This window comes from Protopterus annectens, chromosome 5.part1 (genome assembly GCF_019279795.1).
Source record: "Protopterus annectens isolate FY-2018-M chromosome 5.part1, PAN1.0, whole genome shotgun sequence".
Lineage (NCBI taxonomy): Eukaryota > Metazoa > Chordata > Ceratodontiformes > Protopteridae > Protopterus > Protopterus annectens.
The window spans coordinates 450,434,271-450,458,942 of NC_056736.1; the positions used below are offsets into that span (position 1 = coordinate 450,434,271).

General features: G+C 42.9%; 1 protein-coding gene across 1 annotated transcript in view; it reads left to right on the forward strand.

Moving 5' to 3' along the window:
- POU2F1 (POU class 2 homeobox 1) overlaps positions 1-24,672 on the forward strand; it is a 1,264,626-nt gene that overhangs the window by 1,006,799 nt on the left and 233,155 nt on the right. The window contains exon 12 of the mRNA XM_044073100.1: positions 20,716-20,821. Coding sequence (XP_043929035.1) covers positions 20,716-20,821 — 106 coding nt within the window. The remainder of the gene's footprint in view (positions 1-20,715; positions 20,822-24,672) is intronic.

Consider the following 24,672-nt stretch of genomic DNA (forward strand, 5'->3'; position numbering starts at 1 on the left):
ATAGAAAAGGTTCCTCTTTCAGAACAAGGCCAAGGATTGTATTCCAGACTATTCCTTGTTCCAAGAAAAGAAAATCAATGGAGGCCTATTCTCGACTTGTCCGCACTGAATACTTATCTAATTGTGCCAAAATTCAAAATGCTGACTCAACAGCAACTCCTTCCCATGCTGGGCAATGGGTCTTGGCTGGTGACTCTGGACCTCAAGGAGGCATACCTGCATGTCCCTATCAGACAAAGTTGCAGAAGACACCACAGATTTCTTGCAGGTTCGGAGCATTATCAATTCTCAGCATTGCCCTTTGGCTTATTTACTGCGCCCAGAGTATTCACGAAATGCCTGGCATCAGTAATTGCACACTGCAGACTTCAGGGGATTCAAATATACCCATATCTGGACGACTGCCTTATACAAGCGGACAGCCAACAAACTTTGGTAAAGGACTTCAGTTATGCCATCCACCTACTGCAGGCCTTGGGATATACAGTCAACATTCACAAATCAAGACTTGTTCCATCCCAAAGAATAACTTTTCTGGGTGCAGATCTAGACACAGTGGCTTTTCTCACAGAAGAAAAACAAAGACAACTACCGGATTACTTCAAGAATCTGACAAGACAAACTCAGCTGACTGCAAGGAAAATTCTGCAGGCCCTGGGTTACATGGCATCTTGCATTCTTCTGATTCCACAAGCAAGGCTGCATATGAGGAAACTACAATGGTACCTAAGGAGTTTATGGACTCAGCACAGTCACAGCTTAGAAACTTTGATCCCACTCATTCCATGCCTCCAAAAGGAATTTCTGTGGTGGGCTCAAGCAAGCCAGTCAAACAGGGGTCTGCCCTTCAGCAAACCAATAGCCAGCCAAACCATTACAACGGACGCTTCAGACCACGGTTGGGGAGCGCACATGGAGGGCAGATGTATTCAAGGACTATGGTCACAAAGGGAGCTACGCATGCACATAAACCAAAAGGAAATGCTGGCAGTGATGCATGCAATCGAGGCCTTCAAATCCTTTCTGCATCAAGGACACCTGCTAATAAGGACAGACAACACCACAGTTATGTGGTACATAAACAAGCAAGGAGGCACCCATTCCTACCCTCTTTGCAGACTGGCAACGAATCTATGGGAAATTTCCTTGAAACTCAATATAGAGCTACAATCCCAGTTTGTGCCAGGAAAAGACAATATACTGGCGGACAGCTTAAGCAGAAATATCATGGATGCACACGAATGGATGCTGCACCCAGACATCTTCCTACAGATAGCACTATCATGGGGAAGGCCGGACATATATCTTTTTGCCTCTCCCCACAATCATCAGCTGAAGAAATTCTGCTCAAGGACATACCACCCACAAGCATGGAAAGTGGACGCCCTCTCTTTCAGCTGGAGAACTCTAACAGTGTATGCATTTCCACCTCTTCCATTAATGACCGAGGTCTTACTGAAGATCAGGACAGAGCAGCCAAAAGTGATTCTGATAGCTCCGGACTGGCCAAGACAGCACTGGTACCCACTGTTAAAGAGCATGTCACGTACGAAACCATGGCTTCTTCCTCAATGGCCACTTCTCCTGACACAGCACAATTACAAAACTCTACATTCCAACCTGAAAACCTTGCAACTAACAGCCTGGAAAATACCTTGACTCCTCCTCAGGATAAGCTATCCAAGAGAGTGAAGGATATCATCATGGAAGCTCGCCGGCCTTCCACAAGAAAGGCATATTTAGCAAAATGGAAAAGATTTCACACTTGGAGCACCACAAAGGGCCTAGATGCGACCGTGATGAACATGGTACATATCCTGGAATACTTGGCAGAAATGCTCCACAATGGCCTGTCTTACTCTTCCATTAAAATTCATGCTTCAGCAATTTCAGCTGAGTACAATACTGATCCACCTGTTTTTTCTCATCCTCTCCTAAGACAGTTTCTAAGAGGAATTAAAAACATCAATCCTCCAAGGAAACCTCCAGTGCCTACTTGGGACCTTAACTTCGTGTTGGAAAAACTAACTCTGCCTCCCTTTGAACCAGCAGCATCTGCGGAACTACAGTTCCTGTCTTGGAAGACTGCCTTCCTTCTGGCCATAACCTCAGCAAGAAGAGTATCTGAGTTACAGGCCCTCATGGCAGTACAGCCATTTCTTATTTTTCATCAGGACAGAGTCTCATTGAGAACCAATCCTTCATTTATGCCAAAGGTGGTATCCAGGGTCTCATTAAACCAAGCTATTTACCTGCCTACTTTCTTTCCAAACCACAAAACAAAGGGGAGAAACTTCTGCACACCCTGGACATACACAGACAGTTGCGCTACTACTTGGACAGAACTAAAAGCTACAGAAAAACTGACCAGCTGTTGGTAGCACATGCTGCTGGTGCACAAGGAAAAGCAATTTCCAGACAGACAATTTCAAAATGGATAGGGAATTGCATTCGTTTTTGTTATTCCTTTCATGGAAAAACTGTGCCAGCTAACATTAGACCTCATTCCACCAGAGCCACAGCCACCTCCACAGCCTTCTTAAGAGGGGTGGCTACCAAGGACATTCTAGAAGCTGCTACATGGAGCTCCGTGCATACATTTTCCAAGCATTACAATTTACCTTTATATTCCAGATCCAGAGCAGGCTTTGCTACGGCAGTCCTGCAGGGCATTTTAGCTACACCATCCTTTACATAGATCCGCCACCCCCAGATTGGCTATGGTATTCTACCCATATGTGATGACTGCAGATGCATCCTTGAAGTACATAGTACAGTTTTGTACCTACCATAAATGTAGATGTCCGATAGGTATGCATCTGCAGTCGGGTTTACCCTCCCTCCTTCCCCTCTTTGGTATTTATTGGGTACTTTTCCCTCTCTTAGCTAGCTGGGGTTTTCTATTATGGTATATTTGTTTTATATATATATATATATATATATATATATATATATATATACATATATATTTCTGTGCATGTTTGGAATTATTGCATTTCTCCAAATTTAGCCTTCCTTTGAGGGCACCTGGCATCTGGGGCAAGAAACACTGAGGAAGATGGCGTCGGCTGACGCTTTTATACCCCAGGCGCTCTGACGTCGGGGAAAGGGCGACATCAGCCAACGCCGGACCCAGACTTTGGAATCCGGCCGACCGAAGGGCTGCCTGAGGCAGGACAACCCATATGTGATGACTGCAAATGCATACCTATCGGACATCTACATTTATGGTAGGTACAAAACTGTACTTTTTGCCTTTTTGCACCTTTACATTCAGCCTTCTTAAAAGATGGTAAGGTGCATTTCATTATTTTGATAGTAACACATCCACACACGCACACACACGCACGCTCAACAATAGAATATAGTTCTAAGGTGTGGGAGATTGAACCGCCGTAAAACGTTTTTGTGTTTTGTGACCTTGAAGTGTCACCCTTATCTACAAATTGCTGTTTGATTACTACTATCCACTCAGAAATTTACTACACATTCGAGAGGTCACACATTCTCTTATATCAACTCATGGTCTACAGTTGCATAGACCACCCAGTGCTGAAAGTGCTTTCTATAAAATTGTTCTTTCCTGCTGGAAGTCAGTACCTGACAAATGACAATATCAGGATGGCTTCCAAACTAAATTCCTTTAAATCTCTTCTGAAAAATCACCTTGATGAAGAAAACATTTGTAATTGCAACCTTAACCCAGAGTAATAGCTATGTTTTACATGGTGACCAACTTACACAGCACATTAATTAACTGACCTATCTCTTTCGGCCCAAATCCTATACCTTTGAAAGATAGGGATTTGATTGATTAGAATACTATTTACTCAAATGACTTCAAGTTGCCAAAGTTAATTGTGTGCTATCTATATATTTAAAAATGTTTCCTGTTAATACCATATCCAGTATGTTTAAACTTTTGTTAGAAATTGCAAATAGTTATTCCATCCATTTCTAAATCATGTTGTGCATGCATAACTCTTTGTACAAGTATAAATGTCATTGTATGTTTCATACTGTCTTGCTTTGTGGCCTGCATCATTACTGTTATGGGTCCTCGGATCAGTCTTCCCAAGTGACATCCCAAGGTTTATCAGATAGAGACATGCATTTGGAGCGTTTCTCCCTGGGCCTCTGCTGAAAATCGGCTTTGTTCCAAGTCGGACTTTTCCCGGTAAATAAATATTAAATAAATGTTAAATAAATAAAAAAAAAAATAAAGATGTTTTAGGGTCAGATTGTCAACTTAAGAGACACTGATTCACTGTAAACCTGCATAAGTAGCATGAGACCTGCTTTGGTTCCTCATGAAACGATTCCCCAGCTTTTGCCCAGAGAATGTACATAAACAAGCTGCGTAAGGCCTAATGGTTTGATTTACTGTTAGTGACCTCTTTTAAAAGATTCTGCTAAGGTAAGTATACTTGTACACATCTTTATAGGTTGACTGATATAGTAAGAACATACCCAGTGTTCTTTGTAGTTTACTGTTGTACTAATGACTCTTGGGATTCCTGCCTGCAGGAGCCCAGGTGGCCTCAAGAGCAGGACTCGATTATTTTCCCTAATGGCTTAGTGGATTCCCTCCCTTTCCCATTTTCAGAATGTCAGTGGTTTAAAGGATAGTTGGCTGCTGCCATTTGTTGTTTCTTACTGCAGGTTGATGAATGCCTCATTTGCTAATGTTAACATAGACTTTGGGGTCAGCCTGAAGCTGGAAACGCTGAAAAGTACCCTGTTGGGGAAATGCTCATTTTTTCTGAAGTGGTTGTTTTAGATACCAGAGCATGAAATAAATACTGCCTGAGATATGGGAACTAAATTTTACAGAGATTTACACAACTGTCTCTTTCTTGCTTGGTCTAGAGCATGATATGCCAAACTGTTCCCAGTGTGTGTATTTTATTACTAGGGCTATTAACTGCAAGGCCCTGTCTTAGAAAATGCTTGCATCAGGAAACACGTGGTTGGCCTAAGCATGTGATGTCATCCTCTGGTCCTTATTCAGATGTCCCCAAGGAAAGTAAAGGCTAATGTTAGTGTGTTTGTGAAGCTGACAACATATTATCTGTGTCCAACAAACACACCCCAGCTTGAGGTAGCTGATGCTGGTGAGATGCTTTTGCAACCCTTGAATTTGGCACCTGCTTTGGTTGTGGCTTCTGGTGCATCCTCTTTCGCAGCCAACACTCCATTGGTTACCAACATGTCCTCATGAACCAGAACCACCTAGACATCATTTGGGTCCAAAACCGAAGCATGAGTGGTGATTTTTGATAATGAGAGCAGCATCCCATAGACATTTGTTAGAAAGAAGGTTGAAAGAGCCAAAGTACAGGTTTTAATCTCCCATCCACATCTTGAAGCTCTTAAGTAAGACCACACATCGAAGCAGAGACCCAAGATTCTGGAAACCAAGTAGTCAGCTGTCAGTTTGCCCCAGTGGCAGTCAACTGGGACTTAGCCTCAGTATTCCCATGTCTGTTTTGAAGACCTTTTTATGGACTTTATGAAATCCAGGCAGCTAGTCCTTGAAACATATCCTGCTCCAGAGATCTCCCTGTTATGAAGAAAAGTGAGCCTCCTCTCCAGAGGTGCTCTGGTTGTTCTGACATTGAGAAGCTGATGTACGTAGATTAGCTTTCCCCAGGCTTTTTCTTAGGTTGAGATTCAGGAACCCTTTCCTTGGCCTCACCACCTGAGGATTTCTCCTTTGGCAATACCCTTCACAAGATCTGTCATCTCAAAGTTCTTTCAGGCACAGACCGCTTCTAAGTATGCATGAATGCACTTTTGGCTACACCTTCAGTCCAAATCCTGGATGATGATTTCTGTGACTCATCTTTACAGCCAGATTCCCAAGACCTGTCTTGAGACTTGACTGCTTCTGTTGGGTCCATGAGTCCCACAGATCCCTTTATAAGAATCTTGTGGTGTGGATCCAACAGTGTCGCACTTGATTCTAGTAAGGGAGTAGGAGGAGCTGCAAGCAGGAATCCAGTTCCAAATAACAGAGAAAGTAAGATACTTGACAGATTTTTTAAGAATGCTTACAACTCCGCTTTCCTAGCCATTAGGGCCCTCTGCTGATAATTTTGTATGCTAAAACATCAATAATCTGTTTGTGCAGTTCAGACTGAAGGTAGAGAGGGATGTAGAACAAGGGCCTTGGTAAGGCAATGCAGTAATTGTGTAGCTTCAGTTGATAACTTGATAGGCACTTTCTGAAGTGCTGCTGTCATGCAGTGGATGCATCGTTTAAGGCATCTGCCATAGAGCCTGTAGTAAGGATACTTGCTTAACTTTGAAGAGACGGCCTCTTCCAGAACATTTTGACACAGAGCTTTGTGATAGCCTATTGGATAAGAAGCTTATCTTTTTGGACCCCTGCTGAAAAGGTGCTCAAAAGCTTGAGCAGAAGGGGAAAGTTAAGCAGTCCATCAGGGGCCCGTTTCAATCCCTTTCCCCAAGATAAGTCAGGAATTGCACAAGCAAGAGCTAGCACCCCCCCCCCCCCCAAACAAAAAAAAACATAAAGGAAAACCACATAAAGTGGAAGAAGTGAAAATTCTGTAAGAAATGACAAAGAACAGCAGATCTGACTCTCACCATCAAATCACCTTAGGACCTGCTGGAGAGAGAGGTCGGTATCCCAGAGACTACCTTGTCTATGGAACAAGGTCCCCATCCATGTGAAGCAGAGTTCCTCCCTAATCCAATTCAAGTGCAACTTGGACAATTGGATGGGAAACCTGAAATTCATCCCTAGTTTGGCACCTATGTGTCTGATGCAATCAGGTAACCTGTAAATGGTTAATCTACCAGGCCTATTGTTACACTTATCAAGGGTATCAGAACTCGTTAGAGATTTGAGATGCATCGTAGGCTTAAAAAGGCCCTTCTAGTCATTAGCCTAGTAAACACCTATGAACATCCCTCTTCTTCCCATCTCAACCCTTGGCAGCTTCCCTCCCAGAAGAATAGTCTGCAAAAAGTGTTAATGTGCCTTATAATATGAAAAGTTTACCTAGAGGTGGGTCCCACAGGTTAAGTTCAAACTACAGTTTCTGAGGATATCAGGATTTCATGGTACTCTACTTGTATCCAAGCAGCAAGTGTGCTTGATGCTTCAATATGTAGGCAGTCTCCTGGTACTGGGCCCATGGAATTGGTACCAGAAATAGATAAAGGAATAGGCTTTATTAGTAACTTTTCATAGTCTCGTGAATGAGTAGTCTTGGAGAACTGTTCTGGATTTGTCCAAGCTTGACATAACCTACTAGCTCCAACAATCAAAAAAGCTACTTCTGTAAAACATTCTAACGTGAATTCTCCTTGAAGCCCTGGTGGTGTCCTTAGACCGGAAGAATGCCTACCTACATATTCCCATAGCTGAGAGAGAGAGAGAGAGGCAGATCCTATTTTCAAGGCAGAAGGTTCCAATTTTCATTTTGCTTCCCTACCCTTTGGCTTGTCTGCTGCATCCAGGGATTCTGTGAAGTGCCTGACTGTAGTAATTGTTTTTAATGGAATAGTGTGTACACATATGCCCATATCTAGACTGTAGCCTTATTTGGGCCTCTCTCCTTCTGTAGGTTTCATAGGATCATAGTTACAAGCCTATCCAAGTTCTACCCTTATTTCCAAACTCAGCACCTATTGCCCCTGTCCAAGAGGGACACAGGTGGAAAGCCCAAGGTGAATTTACAGTTACCCATCCAGTTGTCCAGACTGTGTTTGAAGTGCGCCAATGAGGTGCTCTGACATGAAGTTGGAGTCCGTTCCAAAGGTGTGGTAACCTCTGGGAGACAAATCTGTCCCTCCAGCAGGTTCTGTTAATGTCAAAATACCCAGGTTAAGGTCTTTAGAGTGAGTAACCCCATGTGCTGTTTAACTTGCGGATATGCAGCATTTCCAATAAAGCAGTCTCAGAGATTGCCTCTGAGTAGTCTATATGAAACAGAAGTAAAGTGACAGTGATTTTAGACGATCCACATAGGACAGATGCTAAAGATCTTGAATTTTCCTTGAGGAGTCTTTGTGGTCTCTACAATTGCTGCAGGTGCTTGGAAAGGTACATACCAAAAGGGGCATTGTACTCCGTTATTGACCTGATGAGGGAAGAGTACAGGGAGGTTATAACTTTTTTCTGGAGGTAATGCCTTTACTTGTGAGATGAACAATATAGAATGCCCTTCTTACCACTGTGCAGACATGGTGATCAAAGGTAAGGTTGCTGTCAACCTGTGTGCCCAGGTCTCTCACCACAGATTGCGTACTTAGGGTGTTGATATTGGTGTGGTAGTTAGCAGGAACATCGCTGTTACCGAAAGGGATGATACTTTTTTTTTTTTTTTTGCAGTAAGTTTAAGGCCATGACTTTGGCACTAATCATTTGTTTGTGTAAGACCCTCTTGTAGGATGTTGACATCGTTTGGAGATTGTGTGACCACTCCCAGTATCCAGTCATCAGCAAATTTTGTCAGCCACAGACCTTTAGTTTTTGCTTGTACTTCAGAGAAATAGATTCCAAACAGCAGAGGTCCCAGGACTGATCCTTGTGGAACACCACTGGTTACAGGTCCACTGTGAGGTGGATTCCCCTATTTTGACTATATGGGTTCTATCAGCGAGCCAGTTAGTGATCCCTCTAACAATCTAAAGGTTGACAACCTAGCTGGGTGAGTTTGTCTGATCCTTAAGTCTCAAAAGCCTTGGTTAAGTCTAGGTAGGCTGTTTGCACAGATTTCCCCTCTTTCAGGGCCTTGGTGACTGTCTTGAAGTCCACCATGTTTAACAGGCATGGATCTCCCTTTGATAAATCCAAATTGAGTAGGGTAAAGTGTTTGGAGATTATATCTTTGTTGATAAGGTCTCCCTTTTTCATTTCTCCAAATCTTTTGGGTTTTTAATACCATGACGGGAATGGGCCCCATTCCTAAGTTCAAGTACTATTAAAGGTTCATGAAATTAGTATTGTTTCACTCTCTGATGTCCGCCAGAAGTGCTCTTCGCAGCACCCGCAATGTGCCCAGTAGTGACTCTTCCTGTAATTCATATGGAGTTGCATGTATTGGTACCGTATCTAAGTAAGATTTTTAGACTATTTTTTAATAAGACCCATTGCCTCCTGCTACTGTTGGAAAGGTTTGGGTATCTTTCTTCCACATTGCTTTCGTTTCTCTCTGCAAATCCTGATATTTTATAACTTTGTCTGTCTCTCTGAGCAAGACACTGTAGTTACTGGGTGTGGCTATTTCAATGAACAATGCTTCTGGTGTCTTCTTTTCCTGGAACACTATATCCGGTTTTCTAGCATCTATCTTTTGAACTGTTGGTAATGGATGATCCCATGTGATGTAGACTCCATCATTTTCTATGATGCTTTCTGGCTCTTGTTTCCAGTGTTTTTCAGCCACTTCAACACCACAATGTTTGCACAATCCCCAGTGAAGCAGTCTTGCCACATTATTATGCCTTTCAATATACAGTCCTTCTGTCATTAGTATGTCACAACCAGCAACCAGGTGTGCGGCAGTTTCCAATCTGTTTTACAAAACCTACATTTGTCTGTTTCTCCCACATGTTCAATGGACTTTGTAAACCACCATGATGATTCAATCCATGGCCTTGCAGATAAGGCTGCTACACTACAGTGGACTGTTTTCATAAAGTTGGCCTGCTTCTAAACCTGCAGAAATCCTATTTAACCTCCGCCAGGTGAGTTGTTTACTGAGGGCTGTTCTGGACTGAGAAAATAGGTTTTCCTGCCTCCAGACAGCATTGTGTTTGCCTTTTAGTATTTTAACAGGGTTGCCAGTCTGCATAACATTTCAGCCATGGGGTTCTACAGGCTGCTGGGGTATGTGGCATGCTTTATTTTGATGGTCCTTCTTGCCAGGTTACCCATGAAATATTTAGTGGGACTACAGAAGCAGGTGGTACCAGAATTTTCATACCCTGCAGACAACAGCTGCTCCTTTGTATAAGGAGAGGAATTGTGTATGGTGGACAGATGGCATCCGTTTGAACTAGGGACCCATTCCACACATTCCGACCCCAAAATGAGGTTGGGAAGACTAAGGGTGGTGGAAGTCTCTACATTAAGGACAAGTACACCACCTGACTGGTTTACCAGCATGATGCACTGGAACTACTCCAGGTGCAACTGACAGTTGGCAAGATACCCATCCAAGTTATAGCTGGCTGTAGACCTGCCCTCCATGACTCAGGACACCCACTCCTACCTGGATCTACTTGACTCTGTCAAGGTACCTCCTAATACCCTGATCCTTGGTGACTTCAACTGCCCAGTCATAGTCTTGGTGAACTGTTCCTACACTAATGCACTCACCCAACAATTCCTTGACTTAATCAATTCTAACGCACAAGACCAACTCATCTCATCCCCTCATCTCATCCCCCACAAGGGGAGATAACATTTTGGACTTGGTTCTCACCAGCATGGGCGGTCTCTGCATCACTTCTGTCGTATGTTCTTTCCTGGTGAGGTCAGATCATCAGTCTGTCTCATTCGAAGTTTCTATCCCACCACCCCCCAGCTGTACTCCGGCTAAAAGACTTCTCAAAAGCTGACTACAACTTCCTAAGGGAAAGGTATCAGTAGCTTCACACCACTGCTCCTTCAAAGGATGCAGACAACTATGCTGAACAGTATGTCAATGCAGTATAAAGCACCTGTTCAACTGCATGGACTCGGCCATACCCAACAGAACTAAAACTTGCTCCTTAAGGAAACACAAACTTGTTTGGTGGACATTCTCTATCAACAGGCTTTACAGCAAAAGGAAGAAACTGTCGTCCCAAGGGTAAAAAGGAGCAAATTCCAAATTGGAAAAACTCCTTCCTTAGCCTCAACAAGCAAATTAGATTACTAGTGAAAATCTCCAGAGCCAGTTATGAATTGAAACCAATCTCCGAAACAAAGGGAAACCACAAAGCCGCCTCCAGATGTTCTTCGTGTTTCATTATTGCAGTCATTATATTTGGGTAATCCTGCTAGCAAGTTGCCCTCAGCCAGTCTGAATTCCAAAGTCTTGGGTCCTGCGTCGGCTGCTGTCACCCCTTCCCTGACGTCAGGTCATCAGGAGTATAAAAGCAGCAGCCAACGCCATTTTCTTCAGTCTTTCTTGCCGCGCGGTGCCCAAAGCAGAAGCAGTTCGCAAGTGCCGGTCAGCCGATTCTTGAGATTTTTATGTTTGAGTTTCAGATCCGACGTCTTCAATAAAGCTAAGTACCCCGTTGGGGAAACTTTTTTCTTGCTCCAGACCGATGTCAAAAAAAGTTAATGATTGTATTTCTTGTGGAAAGCAAATACCTCATAAGGATTTTCATTCTTACTGTATTCCTTGCCTAGGCCCTGATCACAACATTACTGGCTGTCGGTTTTGTGCTAGATTTAACCAACGCACTATTAAGCATCTGTATGATTTTGCTTTAAACTTTTTTGGACGCCAGTTTAATTATCCTGAAATGTCGTCGGATAGCCATCCGACTACCGGAGCTTGCAAAAAATGCAAAGAAAAGGATAGAGAAAAACAACCGAGGCCCAAAACAGACGAAGCTTCTCCTAAGCCAGCCGCTGGTTCTCAGTGAGGTGCTTTCGCAGCCCCTGACGCCCGCTACTTTAGAGTCGCAGGCCACTACCAACTCCCACTGAATACTCAAGGTATTGGAGCCTCGGACGCTAATCCCTCAGATGGGTCCGGAGCCGCTGAGCAGGTACCGGCTTCTGAGGGTGTATTCAGACCTAAACATCTTTACATTAAAACGACTTCAGCTTCAAAGGCAAAGACTAAAGCAACTTCTAAAGCAAGGAAACAAGCTCAAGAGCCACGTGGACAGGCCTCTATGCCCAAAAAAAGATGTTCAAAATGGCCGAAGACTTGATTACCTTGATCAGGGGTTCCCATACCCCTCCTGATAAGAGACCTAGGCAAGACACTGACTATGAATATTCAGATCAGATTTCTATTTCTTCTGATTCCTCTTCTGTCAGGAATATTCTCTTTCTCCTTGTGAGGATTATGATGCTGAAGAATCTATTCCTTCAGCATCTCCTCCTGAAGACTATTCCTTTGGGGAAACCTTGCATACCATGAGGGAGCATTTCCACTGGGAGAGCCAAGATTTTTCAGAATCTAAAAAGAGGCTCAGGGATTTTCTTTTACTACCTCAGCACAGGCCTCTAGCCATTCCACCTGTTAGACATTGTAAATTGTGTTTTCGGAGTCTAGTCTGATCCCTGACTCCTTACCCCCAGCTCCTGTTAAGCATGACTGATATTACAGGGTTCCTGACTCGCACAAATTTCTTTTTAAAAACCCTGCTGCTGACCCAGAAACTATTTCACAGGGTCCAAAGGGAGTTGAGGCTTCCACTGCAAAAAACCCAACCCCCTCTGACAGAGATTTAAGGGCACTGGATAGATGGGGAAAAAGGGTTTACACATCTGCAACTTTGGCTATAAGGGCCTTAAACTGTCAATTCCATATGCTTAAGTGTCAGCAACATGTCATGGGATTGCTTAAACAGAAAATGTTAAACTCTGAATGTGCAGAAAACAAGAAAATGCAGGATTTATTGTATGCAGCAGAACAAGTTGGAAAACCATACTTTGCAGTGTGGTTTTGATTCTTTGGAAGCCTCCTGCAGGTCCACAGTTACGGGTTCTGTAATTAGGAGGCATGCTTGGTTAAAGGAACAAAATCTGCCTGATCATGTTAGTTAAATTACTAGATGCACCTTTACAGCATGATAATTTGCTTGGTGTTAAGGCAGAATAGGTGTTAAAGAAAATGGAGGACAAAGCTAAATCTATGCAAACTGTCAAAGATTTTTTACAGGTACAGCCACCTAGGTTTAGTAGACACTGGCCTACGAAAAATTGCTCCTTTCCTGTGTCAGACAGACCTCAAAGGGGCAGATCCCAGGCACAAGGTTCTTATAGGCCCAAGCAATGGGGTGCTTCGACCTCCAAAGCTGGAGAAGATAAATCACAAACATACAGAAAACAGTCCCAATGACTTCCCCCTGCCTGCACCAAGCACTTATCTTTTGGCAGCACCGTTAGGGAGAAAATTAGCACTTTTTGCTCAAAATTGGCACATCATAACCCAGGACAAGTGGGTTCTAAACATAGTGTCACAAGGCTACAAGTTCCATTTCCATACTCTGCCAAAGGTAAATGGCTGGCCAGATCTGCCAAAAAATCAATGGGCAGAGGCACAAAAACAAGTATCATCCCTCATGGACAATGGGGGCCATTCAACAAGTACCAGAGCAAGAGCAGGGAAAAGGATTTTACTCGACTGTTCCTGGTACCCAGAAAGGACAAGGCCTGGAGGCCGATATTGGACCTATCTATTCTGAACACTTTTCTGGATATTCCAAAATTCAAAATGTTGACTTTGCAGCAGCTTCTGCCCATGCTGGGCAAGAATGCTTGGCTTGTGACTTTAGACCTAAAAGAGGCATACTTGCATGTTCCGATCGGACAATCATGCAGAAGATACCTAAGATTCAAGGCTGGTTCAATGCATTACCAATTCTCTGCACTGCCCTTTGGTTATCTACGTGCCCAGGGTCTTTACAAATTGCCTGGCACCAGTAATTGCATTCTGCAGAGAGAGGAATACAAATATATCCTTACTTGGACGACTGTCTCATTCAAGCAAGAGAACAAGGACATTCTTCTTCAACATCTGGCGTTTGTGAAAAGACTTCTAACATGCCTAGGGTACACAGTCAACAAAAAGAAATCAAAACTAGTACCCTCACAAAAGATAACATTCCTGGGTGCAAGCTTGAATACGACTGCCCAGATGGCATATCTCACGCCAGACAAACAAAGGCAACTGACTACCTATTTCAAAATGTTGGCAACAAAGGCCCAGTTATCTGCAAGAAAAAATTTGCAGGCTTTGGGCTTCATGGCATCCTGCATCCTACTAATTCCATATGCAAGACTGCATATGAGGAAACTTCAATGGTACCTAAAAGTGTTTGGACTCAACATTGCCACAGCCTGGAAATGGTCATTACTCTCATTCCCTGCCTGCAACAGGAGTTTTAATGGTGGGCAAAGGGTTGTCACCAGAACAAGGGACAGCCATTCACATTGCCTCCAGCCAGGCAGACACTAACAACGGATGCATCAGACTATGCCTGGGGAGCCCACGTGGCAGGAAGATGCATTCAGGGCACATGGTCCTCAAAACAAATGCATCTACATATCAATCAAAAAGAGATGTTAGCTGTTCAAAATGCCCTGACAGCCTTCAAGGACCTACTTCATCCGGGACAACTACTGATAAAGACAGACAGCACCACGGTCATGTGGTATATAAACAAGCAGGGAGGCACACATTCTTACCCCCTTTGCAGACTAGCCATGACCTTGTGGGACACAGCTTTGACTTACCAAGTACATCTGCAGGCACAGTTCCTGCCAGGAAAGGAAAATACTCTGGCAGACGAACTAAGCAGAAACCTCATGGATTCCCACGAGTGGAAGCTGGATCCACAAGTCTTCAGTATGATAAGGAAATGGGGATGCCCGGACATAGATATATTTGCCTCCCCTCTTAATTACCAACTAAAAAGATTCTGCACAAGGACTTATCACAGACTAGCATGGAAAGTGGACGCCCTATCTTTCAGCTGGAAAAACCTATCAGTATATGCCTTTCCTCCACTGCCTCTCCTCCCCAAGGTGATCCTAAAGGTCAGACAGGAGAAGCCAAATATGATGCTGATTGCCCCAGACTGGCCACGCCAGTACTGGTATCCAGTACTAAGAAACTTATCTCTATACCCATCTTGGACCTTACCTCAAATACCTCGACTACTGTCCCAGCAAAACAATCAGATCATGCACAGCCAACTCAGGACATTAAACTTGGCAGCATGGTGGATAATGTAGTCATACAAAAAACACCTCTCCGTAAAGCTGTGATGGATGTCATTTTGGAAGCCAGAAGGCCTAGTACTAGAAAGTCTTATGCTGGAAAATGGAAGAGATTCTGTGCCTGGAACCAGGCACAAGGAACTGATACAGCGGTACCAAATATTCCTCAGATCTTGCTATACTTAACTGAGATGCTGGACAAAGGCCTATCTTTTTCATCAATTAAAATTCATGCCTCTGCCATTTCGGCTCATTACAATACAGAGCCACCACTTTTTTCTCATCCTTTATTAAGGCAGTACCTCAGAGGAGCCAAAAATTTAAGGCCCTGAAGGAGACTACCAATACCTGCATGGGGACCTAAACTGTGTCTTGGAAAAGTTCACCCTGTCTCCTTTTGAGCCAGCTGCCACTGCTAATATGAAGTTTTTATCTTGGAAAACATCTGTGCTCTTAGCAATTACTTTTGCAAGACGAGTTTCAGAGCTACAGGCGCTCATGGCTGTGGAACATTTCATCATTTTTCATCCAGACAGGGTCTCCCTGAGGACAAACCCAACATTCATGCCTAAAGTAGTGTCCAGTGTGGCTCTTAACCAAGCAATCCATCTGCCAACCTTTTACCCAAATCCACAGTACAAGGGGAGAGAATTCTGCATTCTTTGGACGTACACAGACAGCTTAGATTCTACTTGGACAGAACCAAAGCTTTCAGGAAGACAGAGCAATTACTAGTGGCATATGCTGCAGGATCACAAGGAAAGCCCATCTCAAAGCAGACTATTTCTAAGTGGTTAGGCCACTGCATTCATTTCTGCTACTTACACCATGGAAAGCCAATGCCTAAGGGCATTAGGCCTCATTCCAAAAGAGCTGCAGCCACCTCAGCAGCCTTTCTCAGGGGAGTACCAACCAGAGACATTTTAGAGGCGGCTACTTGGAGTTCAGTGCACACCTTTACAAAGCATTATCATCTGCCACTCTACTCTAAATCCAGGGCAGGCTTTGCCACTGCAGTTCTGCAGGGCCTCATAGCCGCTCCTATTGCTGTCTAGTTCCAGCCTCCCAACCATAGCTTTGGGACTCTACCCAAATGTAATGACTGCAATAGTGAAACACGAAGAACATAGTACAGTTGTGCACACTTACCATAAATGTAGATGTTCGAGTGTATTCACTGTTGCATTCCAGGTTACCCACCCGCCTTCCCCCAGTTTTTCTTTTGGATCTTATCTTTCCTTCTCTGATTTATACTACCTACGTGGTGTATTTGCTTATAGATGAACGTAAAATTTATATTGGTGTATTTCTGAATATATATATATATATATATATATATATATATATATATATATATATATATATATATATATAAAAAGTTTGGCTACCCTTTTGGGGGCACCTGACATCTGGGGCAAGAAAAACTGAAGAAAATTGCGTCGGCTGCTTCTTTTATACCCCTGACGACCTGACGTCAGGGAAGGGGCGACAGCAGCTGACGCAGGACCCAAGACTTTGGAATTCAGGCCGGCTGAGGACCACCTGCCAGCAGGATTACCCAAATGTAATGACTGCAACAGTGAATGCACTCGAACATCTACATTTATGGTAAGTGTACACAACTGTACTTTACGTCAGAAACCTCTATGGCAACGCCCGGGTCTGTTCCGAATTGGCACTTAACTGTATCACGTAACTGATCCTGTTGACTTAGTCAACCTGCTAGCAGATAAGTTCAGTGCAAACTTCACCCACTGACCCCCCCCGAAGGCCCTTTCGACTTCGATGATGCTTGTCCTGTACTTCACATCTCTGTAGATCATGTTAAAGGCCCTATCCAAGGCAAAGAACACAGCTTCCATGGGGACCTGATAGTATCCAAGGCTGTATTCTGCACCATCTCCAGCAAGAACTAGCTTCGCTATTGAGCACCCTATTCAACACAGGCTTCATTCCAACAGAGTGGAGAACTGCCATTGTCATCCTCTTTCACGAAGGTGGTGCCACTACTGACCCTGGAAACTATTGCTCCATTGGCTTGACAAGTCTGATCTGTAAAGACGTGGACCATATTATTATGGACTTTATAAACAAGGACATGGGCAGTCTCCAAGAACTTGACCACACCCAGTTCAGATTCGTCAGGGGCAGATCTTGTCTGTTGAACCTGGTTGACTTCATTGAGACGGTCACCAATGCCCTTGATGAGGGAAAGTCAGTACATGCACCTTACCCTTGACTTGGCCAAGGCCTTTTGACACAATCCCCCACTTGGGTATCATCGTAAACAACTAACAGAACTTGTCGTAAAACCCTCTCTCATTAGATGGGTGGCCAGCTTGGCTCACTGACAGGACCCTCAAGGTCAAAATAGACACCTCCACCTCTGATAGCAGACCTGTTACTAGTGGAGTTCCCGGACCCCTACTGTTTGGCATCTACTTCTCAAAGGTCCAGGCAAAGAAAAAAGGCCTGTGGCTGACCAAATTTGCGGATGACTGTAAGTTGTGTGCTGTGGTTGACTTCCCAAATGATGTACTGCAAGAGAGTCTCACAGTAACTAATGACTGGTGCCAGTCATCCACTCAAGTTAAATGCAAAATAATGCATCATCATACCATTCGGCAAAAACACAACCCCTACTAATTACCACATTAACGACAACCCCCTAAGCACACATCCTGTGGTGAGAGACCTGGGCACTCAGGTTGACAATCTCACATTTGGCCATTATGTAGCAGCAGTGGTCAGAAAAATCTTTTACTTGGTTTGTCTCATATGTAAAGGGTCTATACTCCGAAGGATCCGCGGTGGTGGTGCTGTGGTAGCGTTGTCGCCTCACAGTAAGACGCTGTCCGGTTCGATTCTCAGCTAGAGCGTCTTCTGCATGGAGACATGCATGAATGGGCGTACCTTCGTTGAAGGTTGTGCGTCAGGGCTGGTAAGTCGGCACGCAAAAATCAACTACCAATCATTAGCAGACCGGAGTTCTGCTGTGGCGACCCCTAACTAGGAAAAGCTGAAAAAGACAACTCCTCCTCCCTCATTAGACTAATAGAGTATAACACCCCGTTTGGTGTGTACCTCTCCAAAAATCTGCACCGACTAGAAAGGTCACAGAAATACTTCACAAAGAGAATTCATGGCCTCCAACACCTGTCTTATGCAGGCAGGCTCAAATCATTATCACTGTACTCAGTATTGTACAGATTGCTCAGGGGTGATCTGTGTCTCACCTACAAGGTATCTGTAAGTCTTAACTCCTTGCACATTACCCATCAGAAAGGCCTGAATCTAATATGCAACATTAACAAAACCTGCTGGAGAGAAGTTTGTCTCCAAGAGGCTGCCCCGTCTGTGGAATAGACTTCCCATACATGTCAGACCTCGCTAACCCTCTTCTAGTGCAACCTTGATGAGTGGATGGGAAACCACAAATTTAACCCAGGGGTTCCACCTGTGTCCCTCATTAACAGGGATGACAGGTGCTAACTGAGGTTTCTTTTTTGGGGGTAAACTCTTGGATAGGCTTGTAAGGGCCCAAGGGCCATTAGCCTAGTAACCTCATATTATCCTGTGACCCCATGTCAGGCTTCCGACAGGGTTCCAGGTTCTCACAGTAGATTCCTTTATATATGTATGTTAGTGTGTGTATAACACCAAACACTTTCAGATTGTGAAACCCCAGGGTATTTTGTGAGATGAGAGATCTGAATCATCATTGAACACACTTTTTGTGGGGGACTGCGATGGTGCTGGAGAATTTGGTGTTTTCTGTGGTGCTTCATTGCATCATTTGGCATAGTTTAGTACACCTTGTTTTGTGTGTGATGCAATGTACGTTATCCACATGGATGAGATTTTCTGTTTGATATCTTGCTCGTGACCTGGATCCACTTTCTGTGGATGTTCCTTTGGTTGTCTCTTATTTGTGTGAATTGTTCAATGCTGGGTTAGCATAGTCTTCAGTTAAAGCCCTTTCAGCTATTTCTGCCCATCTGCCTTTAACTCCTCTTTTGGCTTCTAGACTTGAGGTCAAACAATTCCTTAAAGGCGTCCTACACATTAGGCCTCCCAGGGAGCCTGTTCCTTCTTTGTGGGGCTTTAAATTTGTTTTGAAAATTTGACTCCGGCTCCTTTTGAGCCTGCAGCTTCAGTTTCCTTACAGCATTGTACTTGGAAAACTTGTTCTTCTTTAGGCCCTTACTTTAGCTAGAAGGGTGTCTGAGCTTTAGGCCCTTATGGCTGTACCTCCTTTTTTAGTTTTTCATAGGGACAGAGTCTCTCTTTGTACTAATCCTTTTATGCCAAATGTGATGAGTTGTCTCTTAATCAGTCTGTTCTTTTGCCCACTTTTTTTCCCCCTTCTCCATAGTCTGCTAGCGTGAAGGTTCTTCACACCTTGGATTTGCATAGACATTTCAGATATTATTTAGGTAAAGCTAAAGCCATTCGTAAATCTGAGCAGCATTTTTTCTGTTCATTCTAGGTATTTAGGTTTGGCTGTTTCTAAGCAAACTATTTCTTCTTGGATCTCTAAGGCAATTTCCTTTTGTTCTTTTCATGGAAAAAGCCTCTGTTCTGTTAAGGCTCATTCTGCCAAGGCTGTGGCTTGTTCTGGTGTTTTTCTAAAAGGATTGTATACCCACTGCATTCGTGAGGCAGCTACTTGAACTTCTGTGAATACTTTTACCAATCATATGTTGGATATGGTTTCCAAGGCTAGAGCTGGATTTGCCAGGGGTATGTTGCACGGCTTTTTTCTAGTTGAGATTTTGTATTCTGTCTGCTGTAAGCAGTACTGCAGCAGTGATACGGAAGGACATAGTACAGTTGTGAAAAATCTTACCATAACAGTAGATGTCCTTCCCTTCACTGTTGCATTATTCAGTCCCTCCCTCTTTTTAGTTTTTCCTTCCGGTTGCACGTTTCTTTTTGTACTTCTTGGACCATCATTTCTCCTGGGGCTTATCAATTCTGAGGAAGGTACATCCTTATCTCATCTTTATGCCCTGCGGCATGAGTGGGGAGCATACATGTATCACACAACATTCCTATTATAACCTAAGGCTTTGGTATACTGGTCAGAAATTGAGCTACCTTTTGCAGGAGATCCCTAATGTAATACTGCAACAGTGAAGGGTAGGACGTCTACTGTTATGGTAATATTTTAAACAGCTGTACTTCCTTGATGCAACTGTACTTTAGTCCGTTCAGCTGCATCATAAAATTTATAATAGAGGGTGTTGTAGCTGGTTGTGCCATCCACACTTTTCCCGTGTCTTTTATTGTATTAACTCCATATTTGACAAAATTTGTAGCAAGTGTAAATTGACAAAAGTACCAACATGTCTTAGCATTTGAAAATCTGCCATAAAAATGGTGGTGGTGGTCAATGACATTTCAGCAGAACAGTGTTAAAAACTATACAACTCCTGGTCTTTGTTTTGGTTAAGGAGTTCAGTTCAAGGTGAATACTTTTCTCATTTTATAAAGAACAAGAAGCCATGAGATTGAGGGTGTGTGTATGTCTTAGGGGTGAGGGGTTAGATGAGCAGAAGCAGTAGTAGATTTCAAAATTGCATCTTAGAAGCATAACTGACTCCTACTGAATTGAAGGCAAAGGTGGACTCTCTGTAAGGCTGTGCAGTATAACTCATGTAAACTAAGTCATGCTGTTGTTAGCTTATTGTTTTCCCTCTCCATGTCTTCTGAAACATTTGGAAGTATGAATAGGTTGCTCATGGCTGGAAAACATAATTGTTCAATTATCTTTTCTTTAGGTGGCTACCAATCCTGGCCTTGTGACAAGTAGTGCAGCTACTACATTGACAGTAAATCCAGTGCTCCCACTAACGAGTTCTGCTGTAACAAGCCTCAATACAACAGGTGAGGGCTTTGGGGGCAGGTTATGAAATATATGAAGGTATTTGTTTTCATGCAGACAGCCTAAACTGCATGCAAGATTTCTAAATTTTAAAGTGACTAGATTAGTACGCATTTTTGCATTACTGTGTATCATTTTGGTGCTGTAGTTGGAGTCTGAATTCACAACTTTCACCCACAGATATGGAAATGTTCAAAGAAATTATGCTTAGCATTGCTGACACTTCTAGGCCATTTTTTCATTGAGTCTGTTTAGTATGTGATGGACATAATTTAAATAACATTGCCTTACTGAGTTTAATGTTTAAGTTTCTTTGAGTTTTTAGGAAAGCAAAGCAATGATAAATGAAAGCTAACTTGTATGCTTTTAGTCTTTTAGAATCTTAAGATTTTGAAAGTTAAATTACTTCTGTTTTGAGCAACAGTGCTGATTTTATTTGCACTGGAGGAGGATCTGTAAATTATTAAATAAGTTGCAAGAAAGGTGCCATCTTCGTAAATTATATCTGATTTTCGAGTGACTTTTGAGCAGCTCAGCATGTGGACTTGGACATCATCTTCATCTATCATTGGCATGTTCATTCCAGTAGTACATACAGAGTGCATCAACATTCATGGCAACTTCTGCTTCACTCCAGAGTATCAAATTCCATGAGAGAAAAGTCAGGTGGTCTGTCTTCAAGGGTTACCTTCTTTCGGTTGCTGCCATTGCTTTCTCTTCTATTGTACTAAGTTTAGCCATTCGTTTCCTTATTCCTCCACTAAGCCCTGCATGCATCTGCTGCCAGCACAGACTATGGTAATGTGCCAGGTCTTGCACTATCTTTCCTGTCCCACACTTCAGATTTCTTGTTCCTTCTTTTTGCTATAGAGGAAGTTCCTTGTGTGATACTTTAGAAGTTTAATCCTTGTACATGTTTCTGAAGCAGACATGTCACAATCCAAGAGCTAGACCTGCATGTTTCTTGATTCTGTAAGAGTGATGTCAGACAACTAGCAGTGGGCATTTCAGCAACAGTGTTGAAGTTATAAGCATATCTGACTTCACTATAGCTGGAGGAGGAAGTTTAAAGTGACATAGCTAGGCAGGAAGGTTGCTTTATGAATCCAGGTTAGTGCCAGGGGATGAAGAGTGATCTGACTGTGTTTCGAGAGGTTGGTTGTCTTACTGCTTTGCTATTAGTATTGTGTAGTTTGAGTTAGTTAAATGAGTCGTTTAACTGCACTTTGTAGGCTTACATATCATGGCTGGAAAAAGTCATTGTAAAGGAGAATGGAGAATGTTAGCTTTATGGATGTGGTCTATTCCAAATGAAGAGAGGGCTGAAAAGAGTACTGAGTGTGTTTGGTAAAAAGACATTGGGTTAGTTGTAGAAATAGTTATTTTTGAGTTAAGGCAGTTTTCATACACGACATTGAGATATGTCAGACAATTATGCGGCTCTGGGAAGAAAAAAAATTGAATGTGTTCAGTGTGCCCTTCAGAGCACATGACCCCTGAGAGATGAGCAGGCCACACCCCTTCATTCCTCCTAGCCTCCCTTATCCAATGCTAGGTCTGCTGGTTGAATTCCATTTGTCTGAGTCACACTGAGGGCTCTCTCTCACTGTGCCACAGAGCCAGGCTGTATTTATATTTATTTGGAAAGTAAATGCATTAACTTAAATTTCAAGAAGAGAATTTTATTTACCTGTGCTTTATTAACTTAGGATTTACACATTTTACTGGTAAAACTAACTGTGGGCATCTGTTCTTCAAAGTTGTTGTTTGTCTTTCGGCTTTTTCCTGGTAAGGGGTCGCCACAGCGGAACTCCGGTCTGCTAATGATTGGCAGTAGATTTTTTTACAAAACGCTGAGGTGCCAGCGCGACGCCCAACCTTCAACGAAGGCACGCCCATTTACGCACACATGTCTTTCGAATGCTACCCAACCGTGGGGAGGACATACAGACTCCACACAGAAAGCATTCCGAAGCCAAGCTGAGAATCGAACGGGAGAACTTCTTGCTGCTGTTCACAGTGATACTGCTTAATTATCTCAGCCCTTAAAGTATTCTATGGTAGGCATACTTTAAGGGTGAAAGTAATAATCTGACTTTTTTAGGCATATTTAAAAAAAAAAAAAAAAAAGTTTGTATGCTTTAGTAGCATAAGTAAGTTGGTTGATGGCATCTTTAAAGTTATATTCCTCACCATTCTAATTTGGAAACTATTGAGATTGCACTGGAATGTACTGAGTTAAGTCTGAGGTGAGCAAAACCTTGGGGAGCCAGTTTTTATAACTGTTCTGTAGTCATATAGCGTGAAGCTTATTTGGGTGTGTCAGGTGTTGGGCATTATCTAAGACAGCAGTTTGTATTTACCATGTACCCTTAAGGCCAGTTGCCGTTTGTATATTAATGGGTATCATTTAGGCTGTAGCCCTGCCCATTACCACTCCCTACACAAAAGGGCTTGCAGCTATGATACCCTTCCACATGAAATAACTACTGCCAGGAAAATTTTTTTTTTCCAGAACTGCAATTTGAGTGTCTGGGAGCTAGATGTGAGTGCACTGGAGGTCAGAGATGCAAAATTCCTTTTAAAAACTACTTGATTAAGGAATGTGAAGGTTCGAATGTAGCCATACCGCAAAGGCTGAGAACGGCATCTTAATGGAAGCATTAGAATGATCACTTGCAAGAAGATCTGTTAACAACTTATTGTTCTCTGGGTAGATGATGCACACTGGAAACAAGAGCCAACTGTGTGCTCCATTCCAAGGCAGAAAGACACTTATTGTGATAACTCTTTTGTGGCCTCCACTTTTTGTAGACTAAACAGTTATTTACCTTTGCTGTAAAAATCATGAGCTAAATTCTGAGTCTGGTATTGGCTACAGTGTTAATCCCCACTGGGGTGCTTAATCTGTCCAGGGAGGCATTTTTCAGCCAATCAGTCGGCTACAGTAACTGCAGAGATATGAATGCCCAGCTCAGCAGCACCTTATTAAAGATATGAAGATGGTGTCAGTCAGTCATCACGACAGATAACTTGGTGCGGAAAAGAAGAAATCACAGCAACAGACCCGAAGGATGAGTAATAAAAAAAGAGAAGTCATCCACTAAGGCAAACAAAGGAGAATAGACAATTAAAAACACACCAAGTTTTAAATAAAACCAGGCTTATTTTTAATAACCTGTTCTCCTTCATTTGCCTGGATTATTTCTATTTTTTAGTGAAGTGAGGAAATCTTTGTTGGAGACTCAAACCCTCTTCTGCATGATAGATGAGGATACTCACCAACAATCCTCACCTAAAGAGGACAAGAATGAGTGAAACTATTTGACACAACTGTACTGTCTTATTGTTTCAAAAGTAGTGTATTAGCATTCCCTCACCAAACTGCTAAAGCAAATACTTATTTCTGTAGTATAATGCCTTTCTCTTCTGTGCTTGTTTTTTATTCCCTTGTATGTTTCTTGTGTGAGAGAAGAACTGTGACAGCTGGGTATGACTGTCGAAGAAGGTAGGAGAGTGGCATTGAATCAAGAGAGATGACACTTAACATGACAGCCCAACCTGATGCAGAAAATAGAGAAAAAGAGAGAGGATTCTTCACGAGCCAATTTAAAACATCCAAATAAACATTAGGTAAATTTACCACACTTCAGGGCAATCCTTTGACATTTAGAGCAGAGCATTCATTGCCTGACCTCTGAGCAGAATCTCCCATTGCCCTTGGTCAATTTGATGATCGCACACACACTGCTGTACATGCATGCACACATGCATACTTTCTCCTCCTTTAAACTGGGAAGACTGTTTCATATAGACATTGGTGTCGAAAATTTAGCTGTCTGTTCCTGTACTC